The sequence below is a fragment of the Haemaphysalis longicornis genome, unplaced genomic scaffold (assembly GCF_048455015.1).
Source record: "Haemaphysalis longicornis isolate Haplotype H1 unplaced genomic scaffold, Haemaphysalis longicornis Haplotype H1 scaffold_4, whole genome shotgun sequence".
Lineage (NCBI taxonomy): Eukaryota > Metazoa > Arthropoda > Arachnida > Ixodida > Ixodidae > Haemaphysalis > Haemaphysalis longicornis.
In genome coordinates, this window is record NW_027526361.1 from 93,366,354 (window position 1) to 93,392,355 (window position 26,002).

The 26,002-nt window shown below is 46.1% G+C and overlaps 1 protein-coding gene across 6 annotated transcripts in view; it reads left to right on the top strand.

The window, feature by feature from the left end:
• The window catches only part of Cdgapr (GTPase-activating protein CdGAPr), a 294,951-nt gene that overhangs the window by 260,331 nt on the left and 8,618 nt on the right, over window positions 1-26,002 (top strand). For all 6 annotated transcript variants that reach the window (XM_077707302.1, XM_077707303.1, XM_077707300.1 and 3 more), the window contains 10 exons: window positions 2,342-2,419; window positions 3,304-3,382; window positions 3,841-3,990; window positions 5,357-5,459; window positions 6,300-6,444; window positions 9,842-10,029; window positions 13,367-13,512; window positions 15,505-15,700; window positions 18,548-18,710; window positions 24,528-24,669. In XM_077707302.1, coding sequence (XP_077563428.1) covers window positions 2,342-2,419; window positions 3,304-3,382; window positions 3,841-3,990; window positions 5,357-5,459; window positions 6,300-6,444; window positions 9,842-10,029; window positions 13,367-13,512; window positions 15,505-15,700; window positions 18,548-18,710; window positions 24,528-24,669 — 1,390 coding nt within the window. The remainder of the gene's footprint in view (window positions 1-2,341; window positions 2,420-3,303; window positions 3,383-3,840; window positions 3,991-5,356; window positions 5,460-6,299; window positions 6,445-9,841; window positions 10,030-13,366; window positions 13,513-15,504; window positions 15,701-18,547; window positions 18,711-24,527; window positions 24,670-26,002) is intronic.

A 26,002-nucleotide genomic window follows, 5' to 3' on the forward strand; every position in this document is an offset into this window, starting at 1 on the left:
CTACGGGGTGGACAAGTATACATGAACGCATGCTGTACAGAGCATGGTAAACTTGCTTTACTCGAGGTGTTAGCAGTTCTCAATGCTTTTATGCCCTCCCCCAAAGAGATAATCATTGAAGTTGGCAAGCTGCTTCAAGAAGTAAAAACAGCTAGTCTTAATTTTAGTGATATACAGATGAAACTTACAATATAAAAGTCGGTGTTGATGCACAAAATTGTTTTAATTGAAAAGTGGAGTAACTTTATTGGTTTTGCTATTATGTTTAATTTAAGCCATTCTTCGATGCTTAGTCGTAATTTGGAACATCCATGGGCGAACATCCTTCGGACATACGGAAATGTATATTCTTTGTGCATCCATTGCTGGATGTCTGCTGCACGTCCACTAATGTACATCCAAATATGGATGTACAGTGGCCGTCCTGGCATTGGATGTTTGACTGTTGTTCGAATGTACCACGGACAATGTTGGTCGCTTGGGTACTTCAGGTAAATTTCGCTGGGGCTATTGGTGCTCAATAGAAACTCTTTGCTGCTGCATGTGCTGGCAATGTCTTGCTTCTTTGAGGGGAATGAACCTAGGCTAGAGTTTCCTTAAATGTTGGCACTGTTGTCTGTCCCATGATGCCAAAGTTGTCGTTTAAATGTGCTACTGCAGGGAAGCCTAAAGGGAAATAAGCAGTAATAGCATTACTAGCCCACACTCCTTTGTGGGGGCTTTAACAATAATGTATCCTGTCTAGTCCACTTATAACAATATCCAAGTGCCAAGAAAATCCCATCGTTGAAACCAATAATTGTTATAAGCGGGTTGCAAAATGAAAGGACGGAACAGAGCTCAAAACATTTTATTCGCATGCCAGCAAGGTCGTACTACTAATAATTTGCGGAAAACAAGCCAGTCAGTCACCTTTGTTTGCCGCGTGTGAAGCTAGCGCAAATCTTTTCCAAAAGCATCTATAGGTGCTTCACCTAGCTGAGGTAAATGTCCTTGGCGGAAACGAAGTCCCCGAGGTACTGTGTCACGCATTGGGCCTCCTGCGAAGACACTACCTGTGTAGCCTGCGCAACCGCGTCATTAGAGTCATCACTGGTGCACTTTTGGGGCACAGTATAACCGTATTCAATCATTATACGATATCGTGGCACTGGAGCATTGTAATAAGCGGTTTATTTTACCACAGAAAGAATACAAAAGTTGATGGTGCCATAGCTGTTCATTGTTATATCTGATATATTGTTATAAACGGTATTGTTATAAGTGGACTCGACTGTACTCACAAGGTAATGCTCTGATCAACGGACTTGAGGAAATGGCGGTAATCACCACAATTCAAAAACAGTTATCTAGAGGACAAGTAACATTTGCCTCTGCAACTCGGCTTCACATTGTGTTTCTCACCGGGAGGATACAGAAATCATTTTTTGGTGGTTTGCATTAGGACCAATCCGAGCCACTGTATGAAGACCGAATTGACGATATTGTACTCTGTGCTTCACACACTGGGCCCTGTCCGTGTGCTTTACAAATGAAAGGGTACCATCTGTTAAGAGGACCACTGCTATGAGCATACGGCATCCATGAATATAAACAATGTTTTTATTAAGAAGATTGTGTCGCACTGAAAGAGTGAATGAATGGATGAACTGATTCCCCTATTTTTTAATTAATGAGTTCCCCTTTCAGAATCTCTGTGGGGGAAGTTGGTGATTGTGGGCTGCGGCAATGCACTTGTTAGTTTGTTGGGCAGCACATTACTGGTCGCAAGTTATGCTATCGTGTGTGCTTCCTTTTCAGGTTTTATGACTTTACAACTTTACACAACCGGGAGATAAAAATGGAGATGCATTTTGAGTGTTCCAACCTGGGTAGAAATGTCAGGGTTTTCTTACTATCGTAAGAAATGACTGCTTTACTTTCATGCTTGAGAAAAATCATACTTTGCGGGAATAGTGTAATTTGAGGAGGAAATTAACTAGCGCAGGTAATAGCACCTGAGTATGCCAGTTGCAGCATGAAAAAAAGTTTTCTAGTTTGTGTGCTATCTCTGCAGGTGTACCAATTTGCGTATGGCAATGGGGTCAATTGAGCATTAGGCATGAACGTAAGCATGAGCATGAATGCATCCGAATGATTCCTTGCAAGCATGATTCCTTGCACGCGTGAGTGAAATAAGCGAGTTTTCATAAATTGCCATCTGCAGTGACATTTTTTATCTAGATTAAGTATCCTGTTTCTCCTCTGCTGATCTTGGCTGTCTTTTTTTTTTTTTTTTTTGCGGGATTTATTATTGAAGATACATTCTGACGTACTGTCCATGCTGTTTCACTGTTTGCAGGTCGGGGACATGGTGTCAGTGATTGATATGCCCCCTGCGGATGAGTCGATGTGGTGGCGTGGAAAGAGGGGCTTTGAGGTTAGTTACAAATTGGCTTACCATGCTTAATTGGTTACCCATAGCGGTGCTTCTTTATTGAGGAGTGTGTGTATTTTAATATGGGGGTGTAATATCATGTTTTTAAGCATGATCTTTGGCACTGTGTCATGTGGCTCAATGTTCGCGTAGAATTTTTTTGTTGTGCTAGCATCTTTCTGCTTGTTACTTAATTGGTGATTGCTGGCAGAGGGAATATGAAGTTGAGCTTATTGAAATTCTTTTTTCATGCACTGCTATATGGCGTTGCTTCACTATTCCATCACTGTTCCTGCAGCCAGGCCTTTGTAACTCTTTCTGGATCCAATCAGTTTTGCTGTCTTGCCCCCTTGGAAATCACTTCTGAAATCATATCACTTTTTATACAATTCTGTAGTCTGTAATTTAGTTATAGAGTGTTTTGACGATAAAAAAAAAAACATGTTCCGATTTCGTTGAAAACCATGATATGTGGTTCTTCAGTCATGATTTGTGCGTGGCTTTGGAACCTCGTTTTTCTGCTAAACTATAAAGATTTCATCAGATTTCATTTATGATCCTGCTTGTAGACAGGACACGCTTTGCGGCAAAGCCAACGTTATAGTTACAGATCTCTGTATCGCATTCTAATTCACGTGTCTTGAATAAAAATTAATGGTGCGTTTGACTGATGAGCACATTTCTCAGCCCATAATTGTGCCAAGTTTTGCTTTTTTTTTCACTGGTTATTATGAGTTAGTTCACAGTGGAAACATAAATGTTGCGATTTTTTGTGGCCGCCTTCGATGCATAAAATTCAATGAGGGAAATGTGGTTTCAGAAACTGCTTGTCGTCACTCTCTTCTTTTTACCTTTTTGCTGACTTTCTGTGCTGCTGTGGTTTGCAGGTTGGTTTCTTTCCGAGTGAGTGCGTGCAAGTGATCGGCGACAAAATTCCTCACAACCTGAAGATTCCCACAAAGCCAGGTAATCGGCCCATCTTCATCATGCATGCTGCATTCTGTACATTCTAAAGTCAATGGTAATGACTGCGAAGTGCAGAAACATTTAGTGGTAGCTCATATTTTTTGTTGCGCTTGTTTCTAAAGGAATAAAATAGCACATACCTTTCGAGAAACTCCAACCAATGCACATGTTTCATTGCTGTGTAGGACTAGGACCCTGAAAACTGTTTGAATTGATTGTATTCCTTAAGTGAACATTAGTTCAACCAATTGCTTTTGTGAGAATTGATTGTTGCGGTCTCAGTCTTAGTCGTTTCGGTATCAAGTTGGTCCTGTTCACATATAATAGCAATACCGTTCAAATGCAGGGTAGTCTTTCTTGTCCTTTTTGTTTGCCACTCGCGATCGACATTTGTCCAAAGCAGCATGCCCCTTAAGACGACACGTCTTTAGAACAGCGCCGGCCCTCTGTGTGTGCAGTGTTGCGGAAGCACGGCAAGCTGATTGCCTTCTTCCGGTCCTTCCTGCTGTCGCGGCCTTCGCGGAGGAAACTCAAGCAAAGTGGGATCTTGAGGGAGCGGGTGTTTGGCTGCGATCTTGGCGAGCACCTCACCAACACCGGCAGGGATGGTGAGTGTGCGTCTCTCTCTCTCTCTCCCTTCGCTGAAAGGAGGGGCACGCCGGCTGTCCCTGGCTAGCGGAGTCATGGGAGTGCCCTGCGTTTACAAGGGTCTCTGGTCAGTCTTTTGCATAATGGGAACCAAAGGTCTAAGACAGTCGGCATGATGTGAACGGGAAGCAAGCTGCGCAGTATGATAACGCCTGCATGTAGGATGTACAGTCGGCCAAATCTTTAAGTAGCGTGCGCGCGGCGAATTTTCAGTCTTATGATGCTCTTAGGAAGGAACAACCTAGCAGACGATGGTGCTGTTTGCAACTTGGCTTCCCTCATACGCCACTGACGCATGCAAAGCGCCACTTTCCAACGCTAGTTTCCCTCATACGCCGCTGACGCATGCAAAGCACCACTTTCCAACGCTAGTTAAAGATTTGGCCAACTGTACATACCTCGTTTCGCACACTTTTGAGCTGCACAGATGAGTGCACTGGTTAGAGGTTGTACGCATGTCCAAGCATGCACCCAGGCTGCACTCAACTCACCCTCCCCTTTTAAAGTGATTCTGGCAGAGGCTGGTGAAAGGGGTAGGAAAGAGTAATTTTTGCAGTGTATGATGGTGGTTGTGGTAGTGGTTATTCATGGAAAGATGCAACTTTCTGGATGTTCAGAGACAGAAGATGATAGCTGCAGTGAAAATGAACCTACTGATGGAGGTTTACAAGAGCGCTTACATACAGAAAGAATAGCATTAGAAAAAGAAACCTTGTCAATGGGGCTTATGAAGACAGAAAAATACAGCCTTGGTCAGCATGGAAGAACTAGCCCGTGATAACTCAGCTCTATTCTAGCCATGAAAGACATTCTTTAACCAAAAGAATGCAAGAAATATTGGAAAACATTCAAATTTCACTACATGATGTCAGCAGGGATGCAATAGTGGCAGCAGGGATGCAATAGAGGCCAGCACTAAAAATGTAGTTATCACTGTGCAAACTGCAGAATAACATTCAAGTGATAGGATTAAATGGAACTAGAGGCCCCACTACAATCACAGTCACATTTCTTGGCAGTGAATTTGCCACAAAATGCACAAATAAGAATCTGTGACATGACAGAGATCTCATCAAAAAATGGCTGGGGAGTTGCCACTACTTCATCTGTATTCACTAAGGTCTAAATTATTTGTTTGAACTTTGCGATAAAATTAATATGATTGTTATTGGGACAACACAATCTTTTGAATAAGCCAGACTTGTATTCAAGGCCTTGTAAATCAAATAAAGCACAATGTATTTCATGGTGATTGTCACATGACTTACTGAACCTTCTGTGATTTGCTGAAGAAAACGTTTCGCTGTTTTTGTTTGTTTGCTTCAGTGCCCCTGGTGCTCACAAGTTGTGCCAAATTTATCGAACAGTTTGGAATTGTGGATGGCATTTATCGGTTATCAGGGGTGACATCCAACATCCAGAAGTTGAGGTGAGTGAATCTTTGGGTTTTTAGTGGAGCAGTGATTATAGTGTAACGGCATTCGGATGAGGCCATTTTTTGTGGGTGCAGGGACGGTTCTTTGCTTTAATCTTTACAATAGTTTTATTAATTTAATATGCTGAAACTGTGTCACGTCTTCTTTTATCATCTTTAAGAAATTTTGAGTGTGCAAAAATTGGGCAACGTCATTAATTGCTTTTCCCTGGTGCGTAAATTTATTCTCCTAGATTCCTTTTTGCATCATCAGGTTCTTTGTTTTGTTTTGTTTTCGTTTTTTCTTTGTTTTGTTTTGTTTTACTGTGGTTTCATGGCGCCGTCATTCCTCGTTGTAACCGAATGAATGAAGGGGACAGACGATAGACGAGATAGACGATAAACGAGATAAAAAGATAGACGAGATAGAATGAGCAGGAAAGGGGAGGAGGAAAGTATGCCGAGACGGCGTGAGGCATTCTCTCCAGCGGCGACGCGCTACAATATAACCAAGAGAACGAAGAGGCCACCGAAGATAGAGCGAGCAGTAAAGCAGTAGATGAAAGTATGCCGACAGGCACAATACATGGTCCCCAATGCGACATGTTAGAAGACAGCCAGGGTATATCGCGTGCGTTCACTGATGCTGCAATCACTTCATTGAGACGCAGCAGGTGTGTGCCGTAACACAGAAGACTGCAGTTTGCCCTGCACCCAAATTTCCCGTTAGGGAGTGCCGTAATTGTGATCCAAACTTTTCACTGCGACGCAGTCTTGACTGAAGGAATTCTTGTGTAGTCCTGTTGGTAATAAGGCTTTGTTGTTGTTGTCATTTTGTTTTGAAACCTTCTGCAGGGTGACCTTCGATGAGGACCGAGTGCCTGACCTGAACGAGGAGGAGATCCGTCAAGACATCCACTGTGTGGCCTCTCTGCTCAAAATGTACTTCCGGGAACTGCCAAACCCTCTACTTACCTACCAGCTTTACGACAAGTTTGTGGTGAGTGCGGCCCCGGGGTGGGGTCCCTACTCGTTACGCTCTACCGTCTCTTCTACAATGCAACCCTGATTGCACAGCTTTGTCTAGATGTCGCAAAAACGTTGCGACTTAGGTGTGTCGTATGATAGTGTTGTTAGTAAATACCACCTAGGTGGGTGGGCTGTCGGCACAGTATGTTGACTAGGAACTTGTTTGAACTACCGGATTTACTGCGTAACTTGCGTCCTCGCACAATTTGTGAACTCCTAAAAGAAATCCCAGGTTTCTAAAAAAAATTGTTAGCATAATTTGTGCACTCCATGGCATCCTGTGCTAGCGTGGTGGCTGTGTACCTGCGCCATATGCGTGTAGTATAAGATTGGGAAAGTCAACACAACCATGCAGGATGAAAGCACGAGAGGAATGCCTCGGCCGTGTCTGCACATGCTTTTGCACAAGGCGGGAAATAAATGCGAGAGGACACAACTCTGTTTAGTTTGAAAGGACTGGACTTCAGTAGCTCCCTCATCTCCATTCCATCCTTGAAAGGCGTCTTTTAACTAGGGAAAAGAAAAATGCAAGAATTATTTCAAATTTTATGCCACAGTCACCGTATCATGGGCATAGAGGCGTATTATGGGCCAGCACTGAAAGTCTAGTTATCATTGTGTTAACTGCATGTTATCACTTAAGGGGACACGCGGGTCAAAAAAACGCGATTTTTTCGAAATATACCGATTTTTTGTTTTCCCTTGCATTAGCATCTTTGCTATCCTTCTTTCATGGGTAAACAAATGAAAACGAAATACGAACGAGAACTTAGTGAAAAATGTGTCTGAATGACTCGCGGTGACCCAAGAAATCGCACAATCAAGCCAAATTTCGGCCAGGTTTGAGAATTTATTCCGCACGGCAGCGTGGCTCGCCGCCATTTTGGTCACTTGAGAGAGGTAGATCAAGCCTTCTCTCGATTGAGCCGCTCGCCAGCTTCGTATCTCCGCGTAAAAAAAATTAAAAAAATGTATCTTCCCGCTTGTTTTGCGAGCTCCCACTGGGCATTTAAATCACGTGACGCGAAAGCGGGAGCGCCATTGGCTCTTGCCGCTTGTGAGCCGCCATCGCCCGCATCGTTCCGTTCGCTACTTCGCGCTATCTTTTCTATTCCCTTATCGTGTGTTTTTAATCGTGAACGGTGAGGAGAAGCGTGACTTTTGTCGCCGGAAGCAGCGTACTTCATGCCGGTACAAAGGAAAGCGCAAGCGGCGCAGCATTGTGACGGCCACGGCCAATGCCGGCACGACCGGCACCGTGAGGCCTAACGGCGCCGGGCCTTCAAGCGTTGCAAGCGCGGCTCTACCAGGCGGGGCTGATTTTATCAGCGAAGATATCGGCTTTATAAGCGCATCGGAGAAGAAGTCGGCAGCCTTCCAAGGTGAGGAGACAGCCAGCCACGGGAGCGGTGCAGTTATCTGTGGAGTCGGCGCTCTGACTGACCTTGAGTGCCCCCGTGTGCGCGACGTGTGGGAAGTGCGAACTCGTCGTAGTTGAGGTTGCGAACAAGCGGAAGGGCCTCGCATCGGTACTGGAACTGAAGTGCAAAAACGAGAAGTGCCCTGCGGGAGTGGCTGCGGGAGTGATTTCTTCTGTTTACTCGTCGCAGCGCGCTGCCGCCGTCGATCGCGGAGGCCGCAAACCGGAACTCTGCAGTTCCGGTTTGCGGCCTCCCCGTGATAGTTTCGCCGTCAATGTGAAAGCGGTACTCGCTGCACGCGCGGTTGGCATCGGACACGATCAGCTGTGCAGGTTTTGTGCCATTCTTGGTCTACCAAAACCACAGCATCAAAAGACGTTCTACAACACTGCCAAGAAAGTTCATGTTGCGGCCACAAAAGGCGTCTCTGACAACCTTGCTGAAGCAAGGCAAGTAACTGCGTTGCAAGCTGGTCAGACTGACCTCAGTGTGATTTTTGATGGTACTTGGCAGAAGCAAAGACACGAGCCACAACAGTGTTGGCACTGCCATTTCTCTTGACACTGGTCTCTGCCTGGATTTTGAGGTGCTGTCAAACTACTTGTACTTGTAGCCGCCACCAAAAGCTTGATGAGCAAGAGGAGGAAGTGTGGCAAGCCTTTCATGCCTCTTGTGTGTGAAAAAAATGTTGACTGCTCATCCCATGCCATGGAGACGGAAGCAGCACTGCGCATCTGGCACAGGACGCTATCGTACAACCTGCAGTTCACTGTAGTGGAGACTGCCACTGCCCTCGCAGGGTTGTGGTTCAACAGAGGCCACACTAGCTTTGAGCAAGTTCTCCAAGAACTGGGAATCTTCCCTTCAGAAGAACTGGTCAGACTAACCAATGCAAGTGACCAGCGGAGGATCAGGCAGATGTGTGCAAAGCTGACTGCTAAGGCTAGCCCCATTGCCGCAGCCTGGTGAAACAGTCGGTCCCATACCAAGGACTACCCCAGCAAAAACCGTGAGGGTGCAACTTATGCAGCAGGAGCATTCTAGTTTTAGTACCTCAATGTGGACATTTCAGACTGTATCCCCACCAAATTTCATGTTGTTCGAGCAAGAATTTCTGAATCTGCCAAAGAAATAAACTTTCAATTGCGTTTTTCTCAGCTTGTTGTTTTTGTCCGTTTTCTGAGTTTGTGCACACTTATTTTCCCACTTAAAGTTGTCGTATCAGGATGAAATTTTGCACAGATGTTCATTATAACACGTACAGTGCACAAATCTTGTTCATTATGCAATTTATGTCCTTAGATATTTCTGACGGTCACAAAACAAAAATATACAGAATAAAAAAAGGCACACTACCAGTCATTTTTTTTTCGTGGTGAGGAAAATGATGATGAGGCTTTTTCAGGTAGATTTGTGCACTCTGCAGTTCATAAGGAACCACCTAGGCTATTTTAAAAGTTTCAGAAAAAAATTTTACTATAAAAAAAAGTGTGCACAAAAAAGCCATTTTTCTGAAAGTCATGCTGCGTAACATTTTATCCGGAGCAGCTATTCAAAATCTGATTACAAATACGACCAGAGGAGCTCAATCTCTATAAGCTGTGAAAATTTCAGCCTCCTAACTTCATTATTAAAAAAAAAGTTGTTTGGAGGAGCACGTCCCCTTAAGTGATATGATCATGAAACTAGACGTCCAACTACAATCATCCGGTCATGTTTCTTTGCAATGGCTGAGCTCGGCAGCCACCAATTGCACAAACAAAATTCCCTGATGTCATACAGAGATCGCCGGAAAGTGGCTAGAAGTCGCCCCTGCTTCCACTGTTTTCTTTAATATCTCGATTTGAAGTTTGAAGTTTGCGATAAAATTGGTGTCATTTTGATGAGTGAAACTTGTATTTTGTCTCCATGGCCTCTTTAAACGTTTGTCTTGTATCACTGTCGCAGGCGGCCATGCAACTTCAGGGCAACAACCAGCTGCTGCGCGTGCGCGAGGTGGTGAAGGAGCTGCCGCCACCGCACTACCGCACGCTGGAGACGCTGGTGCGACACCTGGCCGTGGTGGCCGCACACGGCGACCGCACAGGCATGACTGCCAAGAATGTCGCCATCGTCTGGGCCCCAAACCTGCTCAGGTATTGCTTCGTTCACCATCTTCGGTGGAAGTCGCATCCCCCGTGCATTGCGCTCTTCTGCTTGCAGGGAATGGTTGAAGCAACCAACCACATGTGGGCTTCCACACTAGACAAAGTGTCTCATACGAAATTCATTGGGGCTGTGATTCCCTCGCGTATGGTTCTAGTACAGTCTAATCCCGCTACAACAAAGTTCGCTTCAACGAAATTTCCGCTTCAACGAAATATTTCCAAGTCCCCGTCAGCTAGCCATAGAAGTCAATGCAACAAAGTCCTCGCCACAACGAACCATTTGTCTGGCTTGCTTTCGCTTCGACGAAATTCTTGATGATTTGAGCTGGGTTTGAACAATTATTTTACAATAAAATCCTCGGTATTCAATTGCGTGGAATGCATGCCGGCAACCAAGTGTGCGCGTCCATATCTGTGGCCAAGCGTCTGTTGCTAGGCGACGTTGTGCGCACGGCCCGCAGGTCAGGCACCCCTCTTCTCCTCTGTGCAACCGTGTGAGTGCGCCCATGGCCTCCCCGATTTGCTGCAGTAAATCGCGGAGGCCACGGTGTGCCGTCACTCGTTACGTCGGGCTCCGCGGGATGGCGGCACTTGTCCAGCTAAGCACGACTGTGAAACACATGACTGTTTCACGTTACGAACTCTTCGCCGAACACAAAGTATTGCGTCGAGTTCAGTGTGAGTGCGATTAATAACATCTCTGTTGGCGCCACAGTTTAGAATCGGATTGGAACGGAGCAGATGACGCACGCCGGTGTCTTTTTTTTCTTCGGCGTGCGGATGGCAGTGGCCCAGGCTGCGCCGTATCCGTGGCGCATCGGCCATGCCTGTGGCCGTTTCCAGTGCTGCCAAGCGAAGAAATTGACCGCTAAACTTTTCAACGAATACCGTCTATAAGCAATGCGCCAGCTATCTGTAACTTTTTATATGTTCAGAACGCTTAGTTTCACCGAAAACATGCGCGGTGCGCCCACACTGCCACCCAAAACAAAAAAAACTCGTAGGTAGACACCATTGTGTGATGGTGATAACGATGTGGCGGGCCGTTTTTACACGACGCGCAAGCCAGGTTCGCCAAGCCGGAGCTATAGCCAGTCCGTATCCAGTTGAAATCGTGCGAATCTGCTCTGCTGCTGGCATGGCTGTTGGCACAGCGCCGTCATATATGTGTTGTAAGCAGCTGCCCTTGCAGTTTTCCTGCTACAATTCTTCAAAGTCAAGAGCAAAATTAATGTTTTCGTGTTTAGTCTTGAACCCACGTCATCCTATCTTAGTCGCTAGCGGACGGTCGCGATAAATGCAAGCGCGTGCGGCTTGCCTGCCAAGGTCAGTTGCTGCCGTGCCTAGTCGGAGGATAATTAAGATAACGGCGCCGTTCCTGCCACAAGCGAGAGGGGGGCTTCCAACCACCTAGCAGCTATCTGCAAGTAATCAGCTTGGTGGAAACGCCTTGTTGTACAGCAATACTTTTTGCGCCTGCATTTCTTCACCTCTCCCCTTCTCCTCAGTATCGCACTCTTTGCGTGCTGGTAAAAAAACAGATAACCATTGGTATGTTTGTTATCTGACTAAACATGACGTTACTGCGCATCACTCTTTTTTCTAAACATTTATTATGCTGCCAATGATGCGGAAATATACCGTGCTATTTTTCTTGCCCTTCCGTGGCATGTTGGGGCAGATTTCGCCTCAACGAGTTTTCGCTTCAACGAAATTTTTTGCACGTCCTGTCAATTTCGTTGTAGCGGGATTCAACTGTACAGAAATTTTGAGCAGAGGTCACCGGGCTGCTGCACTCCTCGTTCGGATTAAAGTGCTGGTCTTGTACTGTACTTACGCGGCACTCCTGAGGTGATAGGAAAGGGATAATAGTTTTCTTTTTGTATAACAGAACCCTGCAACAATGCTTTTGGTGGTAAAGCTCATTGTTTCAAATATGTTCAGTATCACTGGAGTTATACAAGATAACAAAAATCATGTTCACTGTCTTATCTGCCATACCTTCTGCGCTAAATTTTGCACTATAGCGATGAAGGGTGCACACGTTCCCCCAAAGGGGTTACAGTGGTGGGAGCAAGTCTCTGCTCCTAGGGACCTCATAGACTCCACATGTGTTTTGTAGTCTGTAGCATGATGTCATCGACTTCTGGTGCACTGTAAACAAAGCGAAACAGTGTCTATCTTTTAGGCACACAGACTTAACGCTTATCTTTGGTGTTCACAGCTCAGTACTCCTGAAATACTCTATTTTTTGGACAAATGTGAGGTTATCCGTATTGTTTCATTCCATTAACTTTACCCTGAAGACCGGAAGCTTTAGAGAGGAGTGGGAGGTCAACATATACTCACAAATACAAGAAATGCGTGCAGCAACATTCATGTTGCCGTATTTACACGATTGTAAGTCGTCTCGAATGTATATGGCGGCTGTGAACCAGCGCCACATGCTCTTTGAACCTGGAGAGCCCGTTATTGACATTGCGATATGTAAAACATGCCAACCCCACAAAACAAGAAAAAGGTGCCAAAGAGTGATCATTGTATGCTCTTCCATGAACCGTTGGCACTCCCTGAAGTGTTGTCGGAGTATGGCCATAACATGGAAAAAAAGAATGCTGAATAAAGCCTGCTGCTAGGCTAGTTGATTCATAGTAGTCATGGTAAAAGTTGGCGCAAATTTGCATAGTACAAGGCACGAGTGAGTGGGGTAGGACCGGGTGGGAATGGCCGCGGCTTCCACTATTAGAATAAGGGCCCTTCCATAAACTTTTGATGCTCCCGTGAGTGTGGTCAGGAGGCAGTGGTGTGGTGTGTGCAGTAAAAGGTTAAAAAAAAAAAGACGAGTATTTTTGTGGAGAAGCATGCAGATTAGCTGAGCGCTATGTGCAGAGCTGTAGAGCCAATACAAACTTAGAGCCCCACTGTTGCAACCCTGATGCATTGTTTTCCCTACCTTTATTGGCAATTCCATGTTTTGGATTCAATTGTAAGTCCACCTCCCCACTCCAGATTTTGAAATTTGAAAAAACAGGACTTTCAATCGTGTAAAGATGCTTAGATAATGCCAGTAAAAACGACACCGACTGGAGCTCTTCATAACTGTGAGTTCAACCTCTATGTTGCCTAAATTATGAAACACGGCATTAAGGCCAAGATGAAACGGTGCCGCACCCCCACACGTGAGGATGTCGTTCTTTCATGACCAAAACCTTGCTCACTTCTGTACTACTTCGAGCATGATGTGGCCTTGTTACGGAGCGGGGGGATGGAAAAGGCCCTACTACAACCGCAACTCCGCTGTCTGCTCTTCTCCCGTGTCTTGCAGGTCCAAGGATCTGGAAGTGGCGAGTGTGGGGGCCCTGCATGTCATCGGTGTCCAGGCCGTGCTTACCGAGTACCTCATCTGCTACGTGGATCTCATCTTCAACGACAAGATGCCCGCCTACCCCAGCAGCCCAGAATCTCTAGAGAGTGAGCACCACTGCTTGGCGGACTCCTTGAGAAGCTACCTTTGCCATTCTCGTGTGTTCTTTTTCGCCTGTTCAAGAAAATAAGAAGGAAAGCTGGGGGTTGGGCCAGCGAACGTGCACAGAAAAAAAACCTTGCTGAGCGATGACGTCATCGTGGGCGCTGGCACCACCGTAGCTTTGCCTCACCGTGTTTGGGTTGCTGGGGAAGTTTGATAAGGAGTGGGTGCACTTTACGTACAATTACGAGGTGGCAGTCCAAATCCTCACTGGCTGGTTTGAATGCCGGTTTGAATGTGCTTTACAGAATGACATGTCAATAGCCTGCTCTCTGCTGCCCCCCATCCCTCTTGTCCATTTCACTGGTACATGCCTCTGGAACAAACTCGACAAGATTCAATTCATCAAAGCATTTCTGCTTTCAAGAGCAAAAAAAAAAAAACTTCCTTTTAATTAATACAGGCCTGCAGTTGTTTGAAAATTGTGTAAACGGCTATAGGATTTGCACGCATCACGGCTTGCCGCTGCTACAACTGCAATCATTTGGAATTACAATGAAGGGGCATTTAGGAGACTGCACAGTTAAACTAAGCAAGTTAGCCCCAGCAGAAGCAAGTAAAAGGACTGCAGAGGCTTTGGAGCTTCCTTGAAGCAGCAGTAAGTTGGTTCGCTACTATACTCGGTTACAACTTAAGAACGGCACCACTTCATGTAGTGTATCAGTCCGCCAAAGCGCCGGACCCGTGATGTCAGTGCGCGCGCGTTTTGAAAGGGGTTTGCTATGAATACGTGATATCGTCTGCCTTGTCTGACGCAGTTTGTTTGTCGTCACTGGAGTCGTTTATAAGCATATTAAGTCCAAAAAATCACGGCAACGGCACACACCATGTTCAAAATATTCCCAGTAACGCCCTACTTGCGCCGCACGGAGAAACATCCGGCTACAGTGATACGGCACAGCGGCAACTTCTGGTGCCGTTCTTAAGTTGTCACCGAGTATAGCCTCCTCACTGTAAATTTTAGCAGTCCTGCAGTAATTCGCTCATTCATATCATCCATGAAGCGTGGTAATAGTTTCAATGCCAGGAACTTTGCCTCTTTTCTAATGCACTGCAGCTGGGAATTTCAGCAATATTGAAATTTTTTTTCACTGTGATCATAGGTTTTTATTATGTTCGTGACTGTGATGACAAGGTTGTAATTGTGTCTGGTTGCGTGTGTGTGTGTTTTTTTTTTTTTTCTTTTCCTGGGATGTTCGCAAAGCTCTCTGTGTCGCATTTCACCTCTTTTTCCTTTTTATGCTTCGGGCATCGTTCATGAAATCAAGTTTTACACTCTAGCCCGGTAGCTTTACTGCTTAGAAATCAAAAGTTGTTTGTTGAACTTAGAAAAAGGGTGACTCACCTGATCACTTTCTTATGGGACTTAATAATTCATGACCCACACGCTTAAATAGCATGAAGCACCGGAACAAAGAATTTCACAGATCCATGAAAATGTTCTCAACGGCCGAGTTTGCTTAATTTATACCTGTGCTACACAGCCATTTCAAAGGCCTTCCGAAGGCCTTCGAACCAACTGTCTGTTGTGAGCCCCATTGCAAATACATAAGGTGCATTTTCAAGAGAGCATTCACTGTCAATTGAAAGTTGCCGTGTAGCACAGGCTTTAGAAATCTATCACTTTTGTACTGACATAAAAAAATAACCAAGAAACAAATTTTAGTTATCTAGTTCGCACTAGATGGTGCTGTCCGAGTTTTAAATTTTTATTTGAGTTGAGAAGGGATATATTTCTCAAATAAGCAAACTAGGCCCTTAGGAACATTTTTATGAGACTATATTTATATAACATCTATAACATTTTTAAACTTTTCACACTGGCGCACTGCAAGCCCAAGGGGCATGAGTCTAATAAGTCCCTTAAAGTGAGTGCCCCTTAAAGTGGTGCATTAAGGGGTGCTTCAGGTGTCCCCTCTCTCCCTGCCTTGTTCCAGGCACTCCGCGGAGGGGAAGTCGCCCCAAGTCGCTGGCCATCTCCACGCCCACCAAGCTGCTGTCCCTTGAGGAGGCACGCTCGCGGGCCCTCTCGTCCAACTTGCCGGGCAACCCGCAGCAGAAGTACATCGACGTTGGTGGCGGACCCGATAGCCTGCCTGCCAAGTACCACACTGTGATCGAGTTGCCACACGGGTGAGGGCTCTCGGGACGTTCTAGTCGGGTGAATCACTCTGTGTTTGTGGCCACTATCACATCATGCGTAATCACTTTGCCAGTTATTTGAACGCAGCATTGAACTGTTGCCAAGTTCCGATACAGTCAAACCTCGAAGTAACGAAGTCGCTAAAATTTGTAATTTACTTCATTACATTGAAATTTCGATACATTGAAATTCGCGGTTAAAACTAAAAGGTAACTGCTTGAAGCGGTTCGTGCAAGCGAAAATGGGGCACGCATATGGCTGGCGCACTGACGCCACCACGGATGCCACCCGCACTGTGCAGCGGCCGTGCAGCGAAGCAGGCAGGTTAAATTACTTAACGACTGCCAGAATAGAACTCCTCGCTTTAAAAAAAAGCAACGCTTCATCAGAGCCTAATTTTCTACGTGGGCATCATAAGAAGGCGCACACAGCGTCAATGTGCGTTTGCGTCATCCAAGTGTTTTTCCAGGGGGCTCATAGCTCCTCCGCCACTTTTTTCTGGGCCACCCTAGTCATCAGAAGCAGCGTCGCACGACGTTCGCATAGCCAGACGGCTTGAATTGCGCCTTCGTCTTGCTGGCTGCCCGCGAACCGCCTCAAAACATCGATTGCATCCCCCACTTCACGGCAGCTGGGCCTGTCGAAGGTGTCTGGCTCGTCGGGCTGGTCGCTGTCGCTTTGGTCTTGCGAGTTCCAATGAACACAGCTTGTAATCTTCTCTTCGGTCAGCTCTTCCGTTGCGATCACAGCGGAGTTGGCGTAGAGTTAGTCGTCTAGTTCGACGTTGCCTGGGGCGGCTCGATCGCCTTGTAGGTTACGCCATGCGGTGTGAAGAGCCTAGTCATTGGCCATCTCTTTTTGGTCTTGGTTGACACCGCCACTGGCCTTTCCAGCCACTGTGGCACCTTCCAGGTCATGAAAGAAAGCTTTCTGGAAACAATTCACAACTGTTTTTTTTTTATTAGTATTATGTGGCCGTCTAACTGGCAGTGGGTGTCTCCATTGCTGGATAAGTATCCACTTTTGTGAGACGTTTCAAGTACAGGTTCAACAGAAGCTTGTCGATCACACGCATACGATAGACACACTTGACACAGTTGATAATGCCATGGTTGAGCAGCTGGACAAATGACGTGCAGTTCAGGGGCAGGAACTTCAGCTGTAGAGCACATTAGTGAGCTTTACATCCTCGACTTGGTATGCTGAGAAGTTGTCAAACACTGCAGCTGGTGTTCTTCATCTCAGCAGCTTCCGGAAATTGGCCAAACAGTGGGGAGTCTTACTCTTCCTCATCACAGGTGGTGTCCTGTTGTCACTGCCATCCACATTCCCACACAGCAGTACAGCCACCGTGGCACCGGTCACTGTTAACGGCAAGCATGCAATTCGGCAGCATCTGATATAAAAAGCACGGTTTCGTCGCCATTGTAGACATCCACAGGCGCATAGCACTGCAACATTTCAGGCATTTCTCTTGCAATCCATGCAGCGGGTTCCGGTGCATCAGCAGACGATGACTCCCCGCTCACAACTTTGCCGACAATCGCATGCTGAACTTTGAACCTGTGGAGCCACCCGCTGCTGGCATGAAAATCGTTGTGGCCCAGCATTAAGGCAAAATCTTTCGCCTTCTGCTGGAGAATGGCACCAGACATGGGAACATTCTGCGCCCAGGGTTGACATAAACCATGTGAAGACCACCTTGTCCATGTCTTCTTCATAAACTGCCAGCTTCAGTCCCTTACGCTGACTGCTTGTTCCACTCTGTAACGAAGCGAGTATGATGTCCTTCGCCTTGAGTATCGTTGACAGGGAGCTCTTTGGAACTCCGAAGCATTCAGCGACATCCTTCTTCTTTTAAACGCCACTGGCAACTGCACGAACGATTTTCATCTTGCCTTCAAAGGGCAAAACCTTTCTTCTGCCAGAGCTCATAGGAACCCACAAATGCATTACCTTACACTCACAGGAACAACTGGAATGAAGTGAACGACGTAACCAAACAAGCACAAGCAAACACAAATGAAAGAGTAGCAAAGGAACATCAGCGATGTTGGTGGCTTGGCGGCGTGTGGTGGTGGCATAGGTGTCCTCTAGTGGCCGTTCGGCAAACCATACTTGCCAGACTCACTGACTCCTTCACAGAGGGCACAGTTCACAGTTTGTAGGCAAGAAGCTCGTAGGCACTATGCCTGCTCGCGGACTCCATGGCTTGCTGCGTTTCTGGCATTTGACAGCCCGCGTCGCCGTTTGCGTTTTATTGAGTTTTGGCGTTTGTGTCTCCTAAAATCTACTTCTACAGCGAAAATCTCGTACCTAGTTGTCTGTGAAACTTCGTTACATTGAAATTTTGGCAAACGGAACATTGAAGTTCGTTACAGAGAAGTTTGACTGTACTCACCCAGGACTGGTGGCACAGTATGAAACATGGATTAAAAACACAAATGAGAATTGAGGAATAATGACCTGGCACAACGAAAATTGGCGTGCTGACGTTAGCCGTGTCATGCATATCTCAAGTAATATTTTTGTTAGCTCTTTATATTAAGTTTTGTCTCCAGTATTGATTTGCTTCATCTTCGAGATTCTTTTGGTGACATCAGCTTGTGCTAGAAAACATGAGACGTCAGTTTCCATTTAGGTGTCCAGTCCCATGCAAATGCAAAGTAGCATGCAGAACTGCCAGTATTGCTTCCCCTCAGCTGCACATTTCCTTTTTTTCCGAAAAAGTGTGGCTGGAATGGAACGGCTGCAGCAGTGGGAGAGACGGCTTATTGAGCCAGAGATCGGTGACCTGGTGGCTGACTGCCCCCTCTGCTGCTGTTGCCTCCTTGCAGGAAGCGAGGCAGCGGGAAGCTGAAGAAGTCTCCGCTGGGCTGGAAGTCGTTCTTTGCCCGTGGCTGGCACTCTGGCAGCACCCGGGAGAAGGACAAGCACGGGCCGGGACTGCGCAAGGCCAGCACGGGCTCCCTGCCACACCACCAGAGCCTGCCCATACAGGTGGGAACGGCCTCCCTCCTGAGCACGCCTAGCCCCCCCACATTGCAGGGAAGTTTCTCGAAGACAGCTTCAGACAACCGTTTAACATCTGCAACAGATTGCGGTTTCGGCCCCACATCTCTTGCCGGTCTTGTTCAGGTCATGCCCGTTACTTGACGGCGAGTTTGGGGTTGGTTGGAAAGCATTCAACCTGCTGTCCCAACCAGATTCCTTACTACACATCCATTGCCTATTTTTGCTTTAACTCTTTCGTTACTGCAGGAAATTGACTAATTTTTCAGGTCTAAAAAAACTTCCTCTTTTGTTTTTTTTTTCTTTTTGTGCCAAACATATTGGTTAGGCACATATTGCAGGAGCATAAAATGCAGATGATTCAATACCCTTTCTAACACCAGTTTTAATAATGATATCATAATTAATAGTTGCGAAAAAAATTATCCAATTCAAAATATTTGTCCAGACGTTGAAGAAAGAGAGAGAGAGAGAGAAAATGTTTATTTTAAGAAGAGGGTCGGGGTAGGGGAGAAAAAGAGCTAGGAGCTGTGGGTGGCCATTCTAGTCCAGTAGGCCGTGTGCCGCGGCTGCCATCTTCGCCCAAGAGATCGGGGCCTCCTGGTCTTCGAGCTGGCAGCCACCAGTAATAGGAAAAAAATTACAGTATGCACTTTCAGTTTATTGTTTCAGTTGAAATGGTACAGCGCATAAATAACTCTAGGAGGTCCCATAGTCATAGGCTGGGGAGGGACCTCCTATACATTTCAAAAACCATTGCAAACATTTCAAAAACCCATCCTAGAAAAAAATTGAATTGTGCAAAACAATTTGTCAGATATAAAAAAAAAATGTAAGCTCTGTGCTCCCTGCACCCTGTGGTGAAGCCCGACCTTCATTTCAAAATGCGCAATTTTAGATGGTTCTCTGAAAGAAATCCGGTGTTTTGACGTTATTCAAGGGCCCAATTAGTCCCCACGTAAGGTAAAGATTCCTTGTCAATGACTGTGGCCAGCACAATATTCAGAGCAAGCAAGCGATTCGAAGAAATCCGCTTGGAGTTCAAAACCGAGTTCAGTGGTGGATGCTTGTTGATGTTCGGATCATCACTTACCTGTCAGAACTTTCGCTTGCAGCTTATTATCATCTTCTGACTCACTATGGTGGCCCTGTTTGCAGGAATAAGGGGTGATGCGCTAGAATCATGCCCAGGAGGCTTTCACCGAGCAGTTGTCGCGCAACGGAAAGAATTCAGCGTAACGAGCTTCCTACATTGCAGCGCTACTTAAAATGACAGTTTCGAACAGAAACTGTCATTTGTCAGAATACACAGTTTTGCAAAAGTGAACTCGCTTTAGTTTTACTAAAAATCAACCCTAGACCTCCGGAAATACCCTCGTACAGAAATAAAACTGGCCAGTCTACAGCTGGCAGTGTTCAAGACTAATTGGAAGCACACTCCTTATCTGAACTGATATCCAACAACTTCGTATTATCTTTCAAATTTCAGCTGGAGCTGTTATCCCAGAAGTAAAACGTGGGTGAAGTGAAATAATAAGTGGCATGCTCTCCCCCCCCCCTCCCCTTCCCCTTCCGAGGAATGGTTGCGGGCGACAGAGGCTCCATTGCAAATCTGCTTGAAGTTGGGTAACTGCGTAGTAGCGTAACTGAAACCGGGACTGCTGGAAACTAGCTAAAAACGCCAGGCCCACTTGTTAGACATGTGGAGGACCTGCAGAAATAAGCTTTGGCAGAATAAAACTACCGTTTCTTCAAACCAAAGCTCACTGGTGAATAACTGGTGTCACTTTTAGGTAATTATTAGCTCTCAACACTGTCTGGTTACAAAGCTGACAACATAATTTGGTATTTGACTTGCTGGAAGCCTGTTGATCAGGAAAGTTTGATGGTAATGCAGCATAAACTACAAGCGGCATGCTTTTTTGTCATGCCACCTTTTTCAAAAACACACCTCAGCTCGCAAAAAATGCCGTCAAAAATCTTAATGTCTTCGGAGCAAGAAAATGTAATCTGATTTTAAAAGTTCAGTGCCCAGACTAATCACTGAGGCGCATTAGGTGCACAAGAAATAGAGCACTGCACAGGCCTGAATTCAAGGCCCGAGCCCGTAACGCCTAGCTCGGGCCCGGCCCGGGCCCGAGCATTTATAAGTGAGGCTGACCCGGGCCCGGCCCGGGCCCGTCATCTCACGCCCAGGCCCGGCCCGGCCCGATCATTTATTTTTGAGCCTAGGGAGGGCCCGCGTGTGTGTGACCAGGCCCGCTTTTAATTAGACGGTGAAGAAAAATATTTTATTATATTTGGTTCAGTGTCTTCGTAGCGGGCAATCAGACGGAACATGTAGTCTGTACAAGCACGTCATGAACTGAAACGCAAAAAATAAAGGTATAAAAGTACTTTAGCTTAAACCGTCTGCAGTTCATGCCACATCGGCGTGAAAGCTTATATTCTTACACGAGAGAGTCGGAGAGACACCATCACCTTTGACGACCAGACTCTTGGCAACTTCACGTGTTTGTCTCAGCCACAAGTTGGTATTGCTCAAATTTTTTGCTCCGCATTTGAATCGACGAGTAGGTACGTGCGTTGAAATATTTTACCTGCAGTGGTTTTTAAGCGGTGTTGTTTCGTCTAGCACGCGAGTTTGATTTCCGGGCATGGCAGTAGTATTTCGATTGGTGCGACATCTAAAACACACATGTACATTGACATAGGTACACAGTTCCAGGTCGTCTGAATTAATTCCTTCCCCGCTAGGGCATTCCTTGCAATCGTGTCTTTGGTATGTTATACACCAAAATATAAAATCTTTATGTAGTACATGAAATGTCATTAAAATTACAGTATAGTGACTATCACACCTAGCAAAACATGTTTTTAAAACAATTCGTACAACTAACATCAAGAAGCCGGTAAAAATAAACTCAGAATACTCATTTCAATCCTCTTTTGTACACTTCACGTTGGAACTATTTGGGGCCGGGCCTATAAATTCAAGCCCGAGCCCGGCCCGGGCCCACGGCGTCGAGCCCTAGCCCGGCCCAGGCCCGCCCCTTTAAGCCCGCGCCCTTAAGCCCGGGCCCGGGCTTTCGGGCCGGCCTGGGCCCGTGCAGTGCTCTAACAAGAAATGACTACGACATGTCAAAATCGCTAATATAAGGCATTGGTCACCGGTGATCAATTTTAATAAGTGTGGTTACAAAAGATTTAAGTTGTAATGCTCAGAGCTTGAGTGTTGAGGTTTGGGGGAGAGGATCGTTCCTCAAGGGTGCAGTAGGAGCAGGAGTGAAGTGTTGAGGAAGGGGCAGAGGAGGTGGAGAGTACAACTTAGACTAGTTTTAGAGTGTGAAAGGTGCTATTTAGTGTACACAGATACGTGGTGTGTGTGTGTGCGTGTGTGTGTGTGTGTGTGCGCTTTATAGTTTACTAAAATTTAGTCTTTGGTGTGAGGGTTACATGTGGAGCCATTGCATGTCATATGCTCTTGCTCTAAAAATTAAATGAGCCAGGAGTCTAGCCATCAGTACTGCAAGAAGAAATCAGTCGACAACCTGATGGGGCTGATGAGTAAGGTATCGCAAAATCATCTGAGGTGGAGCAGTTTTTTTGCACAGGGGAAATGCATCGATCTCCCCCAAGTGCGATCGTTCAGCTATGCTTGTAAGCCGTACAGTCTTTTTGAATTGTTGCAGTTAAAAAGAAAAGTTTTCCCTGCTTGTGTATATGGTGTTTATCAACTGTGGCGTTTATTTTCAACAAATCTATTTGAACTGCTTTAAGGGGGCTCGCTGGTCTTTGATCAAAAAGTTGATTTTTGCAGTTATGATGATAAAAATTGGGGGACATATGTAGTTTTTCATTCTGATTGTAGATATCAAATTTGTTTTTGAGTAAAGTGATTATATTCAGATTTATGTGGATTTTTATATTCGATTTTTTGACAGCCCTTGTAAAAAAACTGCTGGAGGGATGCAGCTAAACAGGGAACCAGTGAACTGTGCACAAATCAAAGAGTGCAATAAGACTAACATTATCATTCTATTTGGTCTGTAGCAGAAGTTACGACCATTTGAAGTTTGGGCCTGGAAGGTGGCAACCAGAAAAACCGGTTTTGCCTTCCAGGCCCAAACTTCAAATGGTCATAACTTCTGCTACAGACCAGATAGAACGATAATGTTAGTCTTATTGCACTCTTTGATTTGTGCACAGTTCACTGGTTCCCTGTTTAGCTGCATCCCTCCAGCAGTTTTTTTACAAGGGCTGTCAAAAAATCGAATATAAAAATCCAAATAAATCTGAATATAATCATTTTACTCAAAAACAAATTTGATATCCACAATCAGAATGAAAAACTACATATGTCCCCCAATTTTTATCATCATAACTGCAAAAATACACTTTTTTGGTTTAAGACCATTGAGCCCCCTTAAGGTGCGGGGCCTGTTAGATCTATGTGCCCCAAGAAATCAGCATATTCAAAGTGGCAGCTTGGGTCTTACAGTTGAACCCTGATAATACGACTGTCAAGGGAGTGCGCTGAAGCGTCGTATGATTGCGGTGTCATATGACCGGGGTAAAAGTAAATGTCGGCCGAGTAGATGGCCTCGCGCGACATATGGGCTAAGAACTCATTTAAACTACTACTATATTTAGCTCGTTCTAGCATGACTTACGGACCTCTAGCTGTAATCAAGTTTCTGAAAAAAGAAAAAGAAAGAAATGCCTATTTTGATTCCCCCTCTCCCCTTCACAGGGTGTGCGCTAGCCCGCTAGGTATGCGCCACACACCACGCTCTTCCATGACGTCTGGCGTTAGCCCGCCAGTCCTGTGCCTCGCACGCGCGAGATATAATGAGTGATGCAACCAAGCAAATTGAGAGCGGAATAGGCGAGAGTGTGAGACTGTCAAGGCCAAGTAAAACGAACGATAGTATGAGGCGGCGATGGCAAAAGGGCAGGAAAGAAATTAAGGGAGTGGCAACACAGCTTTGAAGGACGCTGGTAAGCAGAGAGTAGAGAGAGGGGGTGAGAGAGCGTCGTGAAAAGAAGAAACCTGAATAGAGTGGGCGTGGAAAGCGGGTGTTCGGTCACTGCCATGGGGTTGCATCGTATGTCTTTTCATGTTCGTCTTCTCGATGGGAGCTTCAAATTTGCATTCCACCGGCCACCTGGACTTCGACTTCTCGCGGTTGGTACGTTAGTGTTCTGCTGCCTTATGAGGCCGTCGAAGGTCAACACCCGCCCGCCAGTACCCGCTTGCTTGCTCGCGTCTGTTCATCAAATGGTCTGGCCCGCCTGAAGACCTTTGCACATCAAGCAGCATCAAACGGGGTTTAAGAATAAAGAAAGGTTTGTATGAGGCAGCGAAGCGGTGTAAAAGATGGGAAAAAATGCCGGTTTATTCCTACCTGTGTTTGTTGTCGTATTAAGCAGACGACGTGCACCCAAGTGTTATATTATCGGGGTTTTTAATGTATTGTTTCTATGGGGGGCTTTCCAGGACTGCAGTGATTCGTCTTAAGAAGTGGGATGACGTAAAAGTCCAGGAGATGTGTCATTGGGGTTCCACCGTATCACTTTGAGGGTTGAAATAGACCGTAAAAATGTCGAGTGCCAGAGTGAGAACACGGTGCCCCTTCCCTCTCTGCGCTTTCAATCGGGTAGTGGTGTCAAGGCAAACTCTTCTGTACCGCACTAATATTTATTGACAAGTCGATGTGGTTGATAGTTGTCAAAATGGTATAAGTTTGTGTAAGCACTGTGAGTTGCCTCGTTAATGACATTTACCGTCTGGTTCGCATGCAGGACAAGGCTCTGACAGAGGCCGACCTGACGCACAGTGCGTCCAAGCAGCTGAGGAGTGTGAAGAGCGCGGAGTCCCTCATCTCCAGCGGTGGCCACTCCGGCCGCAACTCCGACGTCCTGGAGTCTTGCAACTCTTCTTCAGGTGTGTGTCACTGCCATGCTTTTCTGCTTTTACTGGCAATGTTTTACAGACTGTTCTGATCTGTGCCCACCACTGAGTGAAATTTGGTTCATATGTGCATACGCTTGTCCGTGTCACAACCTATCATCTAGGGGATTGTTGCACGGATCGAACCCGTTATTCGTATGGGTGTACATTCACTCATTTGTGCTGTCATTGTTTATTCAATCCTTCCCCTGTCGTTTATTTCATTGGTCATACACCCACAACACAAATGTTCGAGATTAAAGAGTATATGCCCATGTGGGAAATTGACAGTCATTTAACTCGGTATTTTAGTTGAAGGAGCATTGAGAAGTAGCATTTGAGGGGGTGGGGTGGGGTGGCGCTGCTTAGTTAGGCTTTGTAGCAGGCGACGTGCTTTGGACGATCCTACCTGCAGCGCCACACACGCTGACTATGCTCTCTGTTGCCTGGCAACACGTTTTCTTGCTTACGTAACATATTTTCTCCCTCTGACCTTGTTTGGAAGAGTTCACACTCGAAACGTTGCTAAGCAATGCTCCCTCTTGGATTTTAGATCCGACTGCATCTCATTCACTCGCCTTGTCCATGCAGCATCGTTGGCGTTGTTGTCGTTCGCCCCTCCCCCATTCTCCTCACCGCGCGAGCTGCGCTCTCCGCCGCTCACCCCCTCTCCTCTCCTCTCCGATGCCCCTCTCTCGCGAGGGGCATTGGATTGGATTCGAATGGATTGGCTTGGATTGGATTGGATTAAAGTGGATTGTGTTGCGCCATAGCCGCGGCAGACGCACTTGCGCCGGCGCATGTGCAGTACTCTCTCTTCCGCGGTCTCCTCTCCTTCGGGCGCGCTGCGCATATAACCGGTGTGCCGCTCTCCGGCAGCCTTTCGGTCAACGGTTGCTCTCCACTTGCGTTTGAACCCCCCTCAGCGTCGCATCACACCAGGGTTCCCGCGAGGGGAGGTGGGCGTTATTTTTATCTCTGAGCTTTATACACCCAAACGCTGTTGTTTAGGAAAGGGAATATATACGTAAAACAGAACAGCGGGCACTATGATACGAGGCTCAAGTGTTGCCGAACTCTGTATCTGCGTTCCAGCACCCAACCTGAAGACAATTCCACAGGACAATCACGTAAGGCCCCACAAGGCATTCACGTGCCACTTAAGGTGATACTAGCTACACTGCTAACTAAAAGTTGCTACTTTTGAGCGTTTGAAGTTTGTAAAGTCTTTTGCAATGCATTAAAGTGGCTTCTGGGCAGGTAATAGTGAGCGTAAAGTTGTTTGCACTCTTTTAGACAATGTGGACCCGCACAAAACTGTGTGCAC